This window comes from Oratosquilla oratoria, chromosome 27 (genome assembly GCF_046742065.1).
Source record: "Oratosquilla oratoria isolate Oo_2021 chromosome 27, ASM4674206v1, whole genome shotgun sequence".
In the NCBI taxonomy this organism is placed as follows: Eukaryota; Metazoa; Arthropoda; class Malacostraca; order Stomatopoda; family Squillidae; genus Oratosquilla; species Oratosquilla oratoria.
In genome coordinates this window covers 9,037,011-9,050,029 of record NC_134803.1, presented here as the reverse complement: position 1 = coordinate 9,050,029, position 13,019 = coordinate 9,037,011, and the positions used below count along the sequence as shown (strand labels likewise).

Below are 13,019 nucleotides of genomic sequence, written 5' to 3'. Positions count from 1 at the left end.
CCCAGAGAGCATCATAACAGATAATGGAGCAGAATTCACCAACACGGCTTACAAGAAGTTGTGTGGAGAACAGCAAATCACCCTGCTCTACACTACCCCATACCATCCCCAAGCGAATGGAATGGTGGAGCGGATGCATCGAACATTGAAGAGCATCCTGGCAACGCTCTGCCAGGGCCACCCGAACCAATGGCCGGGTCTACTGCAGGCCTGTCAGAGGAAGATGAATGGAGCCACACACACCTCCACTGGACATACTCCCTACTTCGCCTTCTTCGGAAGACATCCACCCAGATTAGCCGGACACAGACTCCCCGGTGTGGATGGAACGGAAGATGAAGCAGAGATCGCTCATCGAATCATCCGAGAGACCCACCACAAGATGACAACGGAGTACCAGAATGTGGCTAACCGCAGGAGAGGCGAGCAAAAAGTGGAAGTGGGAGCTTTAGTATGGATCCGGAAAGAAACTACGATGTCGGGTACCTGCCGCAAGCTGAATCCCAAGTGGGAAGGACCCTATACAGTGGTAGAGGTGGTAGCAGGACATAGTGTATATGGACTAAGAAATCCCTTCACAGGAAAGGAGACAAGGAGAGCTGCTGCTCAAGTGAAACCTTACTTTGGTTCCGAAGAGTGGTTGGTGGAGCCTGTTGCAAAAGAGTTCCACCCAGACCCGGAAGTGGAAATACTACCACCAAGGATGCGTCGTGCACCAAGACGGCTCATCGAGGAATGCTGAAGAAATCAACTGGAGCAACCCGACCAGTTGGTCCCATATCTAGTGATTTAAGGTGCTAAGATGACAGTAGTTAACTGCAATAGGAAATGTAGGGATCATATCGTGCCAGTATATGTCCAAAGAAAAACGAATGCTCGTGCAAATTAATGCAAAGATGCCCTCAATGTTCCTATATATTGGACCATAAAGCTTAAATGTAACCCACCTATACTTTTATACATGTGTAAGGTTGAGAAGTCCTAGGATTAAGGATGCATATATTTCATATGTTGTAAAAGGAAATTTCAGCAACAGCCAGGTGAAGGAACTAAATGTCAACTTAGGGGGGGGGATAAAGAAGTCAATATTAGCCTAGGAGAGGGACTACAAACGATGGTTAGCGAGCACTTTCATTCGGAGTAGTATTGGAAAATGGGGAAATTCTTTAGCTCGAGTTGGGATCATGAACCCAACTCAATTCACAATTGCCCGCTTGACAGGGGTGTAGGACTTCAGGACCTGGTGGACAATCGCCGATTGCCCAGAGGTGAGCCCACAGAAGGGGAAGTAGTGTGCCACCCATGGGGCGAATCCACAAGAGAGAGTCGTGGCTTAGCTCGGTCGTAGCGGCTATGCATGTCCAGTCAAGTAGTATGTAAGAGGTCAATTGGGGAATCCAGCCAATACGAAGGCTGATGGAAAAGTCCACGGAGACATCCACAGTAAATTGGTGTACCCCCGGGTCACCTGAGATTCGTACACCTACGAGTGTGCTGAGGTGTGAGTGCCTCGTCAAGGTCTCCGAAGGATAATCGCTCTCTGATGCAGGATGGATTTTTTTTTCTTTTGCAGAGGGATTTGGACCACACCAAATAGAATCCTTCACGTGATGTTGCGGAATTTTTCTTACGGGGGGGGGGGCGTAGAGCCATGGAAGGACAGGAATTTTGAAGGGATATTATTTTTGGAATTTCGTTTTATTTATCTATTTATTTATTTGAGAGACTGGGTATTATGGACGTCGTGACGGTTTCACTCAACCAAGAAGCAAAGTAGAAAATAGAGCCTTAATAGACCATGAATTTATTCTATTCTATGTCTGCCTATCAAGATGTGTTGGCAAAGAGCCTTACTATAATCATTGAAGAAGAACATACAATAGGAGATAGCTACAAATATATTTCAGCTGATTTTGGTTAAACTGAGTTTCGACGCGACATTAGAATGTTCTCGAACATAGCGGGGGCACCGTAGCTCCGCCCACCCGTGACGTCACTAAACGTTCGGACAGAGGCGTAAGCTAAGGCCATTAATTTTAAGAGTAATAGGAAAAATTCCCAACTTTCAGTTCAGGATTCCACTAGAGAAATAGTGTAGGGAGAGATTGTAGCAGCTAGGGGCTCTGTTGAGAAGCGAAATGAAGTTTTACGAAATAATACAACAGGGAGGTTAGTAGTTTACCCATAGATACGAACACATAGCCGTCTCGTTCTTTTTGTGCGCAGCTAAAATTTTAATCTGATGCCAAAAATGATTCCGATAACAGGTATGAACACGTTCTGTAAGATTAATGAAAACAAATGTCAATATGTGAGTTAAATGATATAGTGCAGATATAGTAGGTAGATAGTTATTATTATTATTAAGTTTTGAATCTGATGCCAAAAATGATTCCGATAACAGATATGGAAAAAGGGGTTTAAGGGAGTGTACTTCACAAACACTTTGCGTATATACATTAGCTATGAGAGTGTAATACTTAGAGTACAATTCTGTCTGTGATCGTTCTCTAATAAGAATACGGGGTTGAAGGTAGACACAGTGCTTGAAGGTAGACACAATATTATAAGTAGACTTATACAGTGACCGGAAGGTTGGAGCGTAAATAACTACGTTTTCCCACGTGCCTGTGACCTTACTTATGATGCCCATAAGAAAGAAAAAACTGTGTTATTAAATGTCTCGCATACCCATATATTTTTCATATTGTAAGGATCAATAGATTAGTTGGAGAAAACCACAATATACTTTTGTATTTCCTTACTATATTTTTGCTTCAGTGTAATAATTAACACATAGCAGACCTTCGCTTATATTTTCTTTTACTACCCCCACTTGGGCATAGGCCTTTTCGCTACCCAGAACCAACCCCGAACGACCTGAGGAAAGGGGACGGAGTCAGACGTGAATAACAAGGAGCAGTTTCCATTTATGGTCAGATATATCCATATAGACGATTGGGTGGTGGCAGCGTATACCTTGATTTTTTTTATTTCCCAAATCGTTCTTATGTGGGTATCTCTGATCACTCCCATTGGAGGTGCTCTTGGTTAAACACTAAATCAATCGACGGCACCACACTTGTTCTACCTTTCGGGCTTTGCAATGCCCCTGCCACCTTCCAACGTGCTATTAATTATAATATAGCCGGCCTCCCTGATACTTATGCGTACTTAGATAACATTCTTATTTTAGCAGATTCCTGGGGAGAACACCTCCGTAAGTTGGACGCCCTCCTTGATCGACTCACCACCACTGGATTTGTCGTTAATCTAAGGCCATCTTTGGCAGTGCGACAATATCATACTTGGGGCATGGGGTGGGAAACGGACAGTACCGACCTAAGCAGGCGAACGTGGAGGCTATCCTTAACTTTCCAGTACCATCCAACCGGAAGTCTCTCCAACGGTTCTTGGGGAAGTCGGAATTCTACCGCCGTTTCTGCAGCAACTTTTCCTCCATTGCGGCCCCTCTCACAGCCCTCACCAGTCCCAAGGAGAAATTCGTCTGGTCTCCAGTCTGCCAACGCTCCTTTGAGACCCTTCGGCAGTTCCTGAGCAGCGAACCGGTGTTGAAGACCCTCGACTTCTCCCAACCCTTCGTCCTCCATGTAGACGCATCGGGAGAAGGGATAGGAGGGGTCTTGTTGCAGGCAGACAACACCCAGGCTTTGCATCCCGTGTGTTACTACTCTGCCAAACTGCTACCCTACCAGCCATCGTATTCTACGGTGGAGAAGAGGCCTTAGCCCTCGTCTCTACATTCAAACATTTCGAGTGTTACCTGGTCATGTAACGCTCGTCTACTCCGACCACAACACTCTTACCTTCATCGAGAGGGCCCGTCTCTCCAATCAACGAGCCCACCGGTGGGCCCTTCCCCTTCAAGCCTTCAATTTTTGCATAGTCCACATCAAAGGAGAAGACAACATAATTGCTGACACCCTGTCTAGGGGAGCGACTAGCCTCCTAGACAATTCACGGTGACTAAGGACTCTCTAGTCCAGCTGCCCCCTGAGATATAAGAAAATATGAGGTACAAAGAGTTTTGGAAACAATGAGAGCAGGCAAGGCACCTGGGTTGGATAGGCATCATGCAGACTGTCTAAAGAAGGGAGGTACAGTAATAGTGGACTAGGTAGTGAGTTTGTTTAATGTGTGTCCAAGGGAGGGGAGAGTGCTGCAGGACTGGAGGAGTGCCTATTTAGTTCTGCTTTACAAAGGAAAAGGGGACAAATGTGATTGTAGTTATTGAAAGGATTAGGAGAGGAGCAGAGGGCATAAATGGTGAGGAGCAATGTGTTTAGGAAATGCAGAGGATGTGTGCATCAGATTTTTGTAGTAAGGCAGATTTGTGAGAAGGATTTTCCAATTGGTAAGGATGTTTTTTGGGCCTTTGTGGATTTAGAGGCGGCTTGTGACAGGGTAGACAGGCACTGATGGGATTGAGGAAAGCTAATAAGGGTAGGGAGTTTTTGATAGTACAGTAGTGTGTGTTAGAATTAAAAATGGAGTGAGTGGTTTGAGATAAAGGTGGGACTGCATCAGGGCTGTGTCATGTCGCCATGGCTGTTCAATGAGTACATGGGTAGGGTGGTATGGGAGGTAGATTCAGAGATAGTGGAGAGTGGGAGGTGAGCCTGTTGTTATTTGTGGATGACACTGCTTGTGGCAGGGTCAGAGGAAGGATTTAGGCTGTTAGTGATGGAAATTAGGAAGGTATGCAATAGGAAAGAGTCAAGGTAAATGTGGGTAAAAGATGAGATGAGATGTACAAGGATAGAGGGTGGCAACGAGTTGGAAATAAGTCTTAAAGGAGAATGGCTGGAGGAAGTTGACAGTGTTAAGTTTGGGTTGCATGTGGCAAGAAATAGTGTGTGGGTGGAGGTAAACTATAAATTAAGAGAAGCAAGTAAATGTTCTTGGGGATTCAAGAATTTCATGAGAAACAGGCATCTGGAAATGGATGCAAAGGGAAGATTATATGAAGGGATAATTGTGCCAACAACACTGTATGGGGTGGAGACTTTAAGTTTAAGAGGAGCTGAAGTTTTAATGTGTTTGAGATGAATTATCTGAAAAGTATGGTAGGCAATACAAGGTTGGATAGAGAGTGAGAAATGAGGAGGAAATTGGGGTTAGAAAAGGAGATGGCAGACGGGCTGATGAATGAGTATTGGGATGGTTTGGGCACATGGAAAAAATGAGAGAAGAAAGATTAGCAAAAGAGGCGTGGAAGGCAGAGATGGATGGAGTAAACTTGGGGGGACAACTGAGGATGAGAAGGATGGGATGAAAGGGGCTTTAAGCAAGATGGGGGATGTCTGTTGAGCAAGGAAAGAAGGGATGGGATAGGGATGAGTGGAGAATGGTTGTGTCTGGATGATGTTTTGATGCAGCATGAAGGGGTTTTCTTCCCACCATCTCTCTTTTATGTCCAGCAAGGGTGGGGGTGCAGGATCAGGGGTGGGAAATGGCTTTGTGTATGATAATTTGATGCAGTTTGAAGGAATTTCTGCCTGTCTTCTCTATTGCATGAGGGAACAGAGAGGGGGGAGGGTTGATGATTAACAGAAGCAGCCTTGCTGTGTATGTACTGTGTCTTGCTGCATTGCTTCTGACCCAGGCAGTGGGAAGGAGACAGGGATGACCATTCATCCATAAGGAGGTATGATGAAAGAGAAACAAGGGTGGTGGGTAGGAGTGGAATGGGTGGGAGTAGGTGCATGTCTTTCACTTAGCTACCCCCTTTATAAGGGGGAAATAAGCCCTTGGTGTATAGATAAATAGGATGAGTGTGGCTTTTTGGGTGGGTAGTATGAGGTATTGAAAAGGTTTGTGGTTGAGGGTTTTCATGGGCTGGAAGGAATTTTGGGTTTCATATAAGGCTCTTTGGCTTTAGAGGAGTTTGGGTGTGTAGTTGGGTTGCGGGTTGTAATAACACTGGTAAGGAGGATGTAGAATCTGTACAGGTAATTCCTGTATTATGTGAGTAGTCTCTTGATGTAGTTGTTTGAGTGGACCTATTAGGGAGGGTTCATCTGACAAAATGTAGTGCTTCTGCATATGTGACTCCTGGTCTGATCATCCTGGATTGTATTTGTTTTCATGCTTCTTTGGGAGTGATACAATTTGAATCTCTGACACAGAGTTCCTTTTTATATTGGTATACTATATAACCTGAGATGATGCAAGGTGTTTTTGCTTGCAATTTATACATTTGGCTGGGTTTGAGCATGGGGTGCCATGTGCAGGGGCTGAGGAATGTATGCATACACCTTCTAGGTGGTAGCATTGTTGTCTGGTGTGTCCAAAGCGCTGGCAGTTGAAGCAACAATATAGGTGTGGATAGTATTTCTCTAATTCATATCTTAAATAACTTACAGTCAGGTACGTTGTTAGTTGTGGTTGACTGAAAGTTCTAAATAGGCTCAGTCATGAAGGCTGCTGCTGGGCTGTGGACTCCTCATTTTACACAAGGTGACCACTGGGCCTACACTGCCTACTGTGTGGGTTGTGACTATGGGGTAGAGACCATTATCTCTCAACCCTAGTGTCACACACTATCTGGGGGGCTGATGGTTGAACCATTAGTTGGAGGAGGAGGGAGAAGAAAAAAAAAATATATATATATATATATATATATATATACTGTATATATATAGATGGTTGAACCATTAGTTGGAGGAGAGAGGGAGAAAAAAAAATATATATATATATATATATATATATATTGTTATACAGTGGGAGAGAAAGTGACTGAATAAATTGTTAGTTCTATTAACTTCCTTCACTTTTGGTAACTCCCAAGTTGGAGCAGGTCTTGAGGAGCACCAATTGGAGGTGGTGGGGGAGTAGTTGGTTCTCCTTTTCCAGGTATCTAGTCTCACTTTGGGATCTTACTATCCTCTTGATTGAGGAAATGAAGAGTTGTAGGGTCTCGAAATAAAATTCTTGACAAGTGCTGGATAACTGGGAGAGATAACCTTTGCTCCCCATAAACATCATGTTCCTTATATCATTTGTAAAGGATATTGAAATAATATTAAAACAACAAAATATGAAAATCTTTACTCTTTTCCATTACAATCTTTGGATGATACAATGCATTCAGTCTTCAAACATGGCTTCTAATGATCCTTCTTCTTCATTTAACTCTTTGTTGTCCTTGATGTCACCTTCGTCTGATTTTTCATCTATCTTCATGATTTTCTGTCTGCTTCTTAAGGACACTTGGGCTAGCAGATAGCTTAAAAAATGTTCATTACGATCACATCTGTAGAAAAGTAACAAGAATTATCAATGCTCCCTGGAAACTGAATTAACAAATTATCTAAGGGTGTACATATTCTACAATCAACACGACAGAGAACATGGCAAAACAAACAAGTTTAACCAAGTTTTATTTCCCCTTCTATGACAAGGCAGTACAAATCACATGTTACTTAAAACCAAAGTCTACTTTATAATATATACCAAGGCTTTTTCCCCCTTACAAGGGAGGTAGCCAAAAAGGAAAAGGCATAAAATCATTCCCACCCATTCCATCCCTGAATACACTCCACACACCTCCACCCTCACTCTCATCTTAGCACCTCCTGGATGACAGGTCATCCCTGCACCTTGTCCACTGCCCTGGGTCAGAAGCAGTGTCGCAAGACACAGCACATCCACAGCAAGGCCGCTTCATTAAATCGGTGACCCCACCTCTCCGTCCCCCCATGCATAAAGGAGAAGACGGGGAGAAATCCCTTTGGGCTGCGTCAAAATTTGCTTACACATACTACCTCACCCCCCATCCCCCCACCCATTCCACCTCATGCATCACAACATCATCCATATACAACCATTCTCCATTCACCCCTGTCTTCTGTCCTCTCCTGTCCTTCCTCAACAGACATTCCCCTCTTCCCCAAAGCCCCCTTCACCCCATCCATCCATCTCATCCTAGGACGTCCCCTCATGTTCACTCCCTCCACATCTGCCTTCCATACCTCCTTTACTAGTCTTTCTTCACTCATTCTTTCCATGTGTCCAAACCATCCTAATACTCTTTCATCAACCCTATCTCCCAACCCCCTTTCCACCCCTGTTCTCCTCACCTCCTCATTTCTCACTCTATCCAGCCTAGTAATCCCCATCTTACTTCTCAGACACCTCATCTCAAACACATTCAAACTCCTTCTCACTTCCTCTCTTATGTTCCTTGTTTCTGCCCCATACAGTGCTGTTGGCACAATCACTCCTTCATATAGTCTCCTCTTAGCATCCATTCCCAAATGTCTATTCCTCATTACACTTTTTAATCCACCAAGGCATTTACTTACTTCTCTCAATCTACATTCTACCTCCACCTTCACTCCACCTTTTCCTGCCACATTTGCACCCAAGTATCTAAAACTAACCACTTCCTCCAGTTGCTCTCCCTTAATGCTCACTTCCAGACTACTACCACTTTCACCCATTGTACATCTCATTACCTTACTTTTACCCACATTTATCTTCAGCTTTCTTCTATCACACACTCTTCCAAACTCTGTCACCAACTTCCTCAATCCCTCCTCCGATCCTGCCACAAGCGCAGTGTCGTCCGCAAACAACAGCTGGCTCACCTCCCACTTTTCTCCATTTTCTTTAATCATCTCCAATCCCTCACCCACTACCCTTGCATTTACCTCTCGCACTACCCCATCCATGTATAAGTTGAACAGCCAGGGCGACATAACGCATCCTTGACGAAGTCCCACCTTTACCTCGAACCACTCACTCTCTCCATTTCTAATCCTGACACAAGCTCTACTACTTTTGTAAAAACTCTTGACAGCTCCCAGAAGCTTTCCTCCTATCCCGTATATCCGCAAAACCTCCCACAGTGCCTTTCTGTCTACCCTGTCGTAAGCCTTTTCCAGGTCCATAAAGGCCCAAAAAACATCCTTCCCCTTTCCTATAGCTTTCTCACATATTTGGCTTACCACAAAAATCTGATCTACACAACCTCTACCCGATCTAAATCCACACTGTTCCTCACCAATTACTCCCTGTTCCTCTCCTAATCCTCTCAATCAAGATCCTCCCATAAGCCTTCCCAACTACACTTAACAAGCTAATCCCTCTGAAACTACTACATTCACACTTGTCTCCTTTTCCCTTGTAAAGTGGAACTATACAGGCACTCCTCCAGTCCTCCGGCACTCTACCCTCTCTCCAGCAAACATTAATTAACCTCACCAGCCAGTCCACCATCACTATACCTCCTTTTTTTAGACATTCTGCATGGCATCCATCCAGACCAGGTGCCTTACCTGCTTTCATCATCTTAACAACTGCCTTCACTTCATCCTTCCTTATTTCTCCTCCATTTTCCTCACTCATCACGGTCATTTTCTTAACATTTCCCACTGCAGCTATCTTTCCCTCCCTATCCTCCTTCACATTTAGCAACTCCCTAAAATATTCTGCCCATCTTCCCCTTACTGCCTTCTCTTCCATTATCATCTCTCCATCTGCACCTTTTACCTTTTCTTCTCTACTTGATTTGCCTCCTCTTCCTCTCTTAATTTTTTTCCAAAACATCTTTTTATTACTTTCAAAATTTTCTGTCATACTCTTACCCCATTTCACATCTGCTCTCCTCTTTGCCTCCTTTACCTTTTGCTTTACTTCTCTTTTCTTTGTACCTCTCATATGACTCCCTCATCCTATTTTGTAACCTAATAATATAACATATAATTATATAACAATATAAACATATATAAACATATATCATTTTCAAAACTGGAATATGCAGCGACACTATGGACACCTAGTACTAAAAAGAATATAAAGAAACTAGAAAGAATACAGAGAGCAACAACAAAGTTGGCACCAGCTCTTTCCAAATGAACAAAGATTGTCGAAATTAGAACTACCAACACTAGAGCAAAGAAGAGAAAGAGGTGATCTGCTGACTATATTTAGAATCATGAAAGGAATGGAAATCCTTGACAGAAAAGATTTACTAAAAAATGACAATGGAAAAACAAGAGGTCATGAAAAGAAACTAAAAAAAGACAACTACAGAAGAGATCAGAAAAAGAATAGCTTCCCATACAGAGTGCTGGATATATGGAATAACTTAGATAAAGAAACAGTGTGTGCAAATACTATTCAAGATTTTAAGAAAAAACTTGATGCTGAAAGATACGAAGATGGGTCACCATGAGCATAGCTCCCTTCCCATATAATACAACTAATTAAATACACATATGCTACAAAAGGGTACTCCAACATTGTTGCGGATCTCCCGAGGGAAAAGTCAAATGTTCAAGTGACCCAACCCACCAACTTTTCCTGGCAATGCCCTGAGCAAAGAATAGACTCAGTGCATGTATATAGAAAACATTTCTGGCAACCCCTGATGTTTGAATGGAGCTTGCCTTGTATTTGTAGAGCAGAAAGCTGTCTGGCACAGTAAAGGAAAGAAGACTAACAGACTTTAATTCACCAATGTAGAGTTAAAAATACCCTCTCCATTCTGGTGGCCAATGGTGGGATATGAAACTCAAACTCTACATATTCCTCCAAGGCACTACTTTCTGGCTGCTAGCAGAGGGATTCGAATCTACATTCTAACTCCTACAGTGGTGGACATCAAAGCAGCAGTTCAACACTAAATGCCTTCAAAGCACCTTTCCAGCACTCCACTTACGAGCCAAAGCACCGACGCTCTTCGCTGCATCACTCACTCTCAATGCCACTCTGAAGCAAACAACTCAACAACAGCAGCTTTGATCCTCACTGAAGCAATTACATACGAGGCAATCCCTCTTAGCTGCATTGTCCACCATCCAACTACAAAGCAAAGCCCTACTTTTACGCTGTGCATCCTACAGCATCTACAATGAGGAAGCCCCCTCCGAGACATTCCTCCAATACCTATGACGAGGAAATCCCCTCCATGGCATTCTCCAGATTCTATGAGGAAATCCCCCTCTGAGGCATTCTTCAGCATCTACGAGGAAGTCCCCCTCCGAGGCATTCTCCAGCATTCATGCTGCCCGCTGCCTCCACCACGTCAACACAGAGACATTGGACCACCTTTCTCCACCATCGCACAAGTTGGACCAGTTGCGCAAGATCTCTGCCCTCTTTTCTCTTATATACCTACACATCTTGGTTATATATTTTCTAAACTTACAAACAATATACTAATTGCTCCCCCTGTTTCCAGCATTGAATCCTTCCATCTTCCCACCACTGCAGCACCATCATCGATTATTACTCTGACATCATCTTGGGTAAGTAGATATTTTTCCATTCTCAGTGCCAAGAAGCAAAATGGTTTCCACACAATTTTATTCAATACATGTGTCCAAAGCCCATTGGACACAAAGATGAGACAACTTTACCACTCTTCAATGACAGGAACATTCCTGTGCACAATTTCCCCACTGAGGTTCACTCAGAAATACTACGTAGGAATGCCACAGATGACGAAGCAAACATATCCATCTTAACATCCAAAATAGACAAGCATGACACATTAGCTGGTGATGTCATTCAGTTTGACTTATTTGAGGAAACAACATCCTCTGATCAATTTGTAGAACAATTTAAAGTTATTTGCTGCTTTGAGCCACTTGGAGCACTTTCCTCCCTATACTCTGGCAAAAACTTACAATCATGGCCCACACACTACTAAGGAAAAAGCTTTCAAAATGGCTTCAGGATGCACTATCATATCACTACAAGAAGAGCTAGACAAAATATGGGAATGGAGTCAGAAAAGAGGGATGAATTTCAACATTAAAAAAATGTAGCATAATGGAATTTGGAAAAAGTAAAAATAGAATATCGGGACAGTATAAAATTGGAAACAAAGAAGTTAAAAAAGTCGATTCAGAAAGGGGCCTGAGAGTAATCATCTCAAGTGACTTGACACTTGATAAACATGTCAATAAATTATTTGGAGAGACTTATAACTCATTGAGGTCAATGAAAGTGGTCTTTGACTACATAGATGAGGAGATGGTTAAAAAAAATAGTTGTTACACTGATAAGACCTAAACTAGAATATGCTGCAACACTATGGATACCTAGCACAAAGAACATAAAAAATTTAAAAAGAATACAAAGAGCAGCGACAAAGATGGCGCCTACACTGACAAACCTGACATACGAACAAAGATTGGAAAAATTACATCTGTCATCTCTGGAACAGAGATGAGAAAGAGGCGATTTTTTTACCATTTTCAGAATTATGAAAGGGATGGATATTCTTGACAGAGACGACTTATTAAAGTGGGACAGAGGAGAAATGAGAGGACACGAAAAGACACTAAAGAAAGACAGCTACAGAAGGGACCTGAAAAAGAATAGCTTCCCACATAGAGTGATTGATGTCTGGAACAAACTGAACGGAGAAACAGTGAATGCCAAAATTATACACGATTTTAAGAATAAACTGGATGTGGAGAGATATGAAAATGGGTCACTATAAGCATAGCTCTCATCACGTAAAATAAAACTAGGTAAATACTAGCTCCTCATGCATATCCAAATAAGAAAAACTAAGTACAAAACACCCAGTAAATAACAGTGATCTTTCACCACCTGAGGGCACCAACAAAAAAGGGATGGTGACATGACTAGGCACCCTACTCACTGTAGCTCCAAAGGGGACATTTCTGAAAAAAAGCAAAGGCATAAGAGGGTCTGGAAGGAATTTTCCAACCAGAACCCTTAGGTTTGGGGTCTTTTAATGTTCATGGATGTGGTATGGATGAAAGTAGAAAGGGAGAGAGAGGCAGTATGTTTTTGAGAAGATGGATGTGTTGGGATTGAGTAACTAAGCTGAAAGGGAGGGGCAAGATTGAGTTTGGAAGTGTAGTTGGGAGGGTGTCAGGACTGAAGAGAGGATGAGGGAGAGAAGGGATGGCTATACTGGTAAGTGAAGAGATAGATAAATGTGTTGTGGAGTGGAAGGAAATTTCTTCAAGGTTAATGTGGATGAAAGTGAAACTGTGAAGGGAGATCTGGGT

General features: G+C 42.9%; 1 protein-coding gene across 2 annotated transcripts in view; it reads right to left on the bottom strand.

Moving 5' to 3' along the window:
• Nucleotides 1-7,049: 7,049 nt before the first annotated feature.
• Nucleotides 7,050-13,019, bottom strand: part of LOC143039884 (periodic tryptophan protein 2 homolog) — a 132,593-nt gene continuing 126,623 nt past the window's right edge. For both annotated transcript variants that reach the window (XM_076210203.1, XM_076210204.1), the window contains one exon: nt 7,050-7,276. In XM_076210203.1, the coding sequence (XP_076066318.1) occupies nt 7,111-7,276 (166 nt within the window). In that variant the 3' untranslated portion in view covers nt 7,050-7,110. The remainder of the gene's footprint in view (nt 7,277-13,019) is intronic.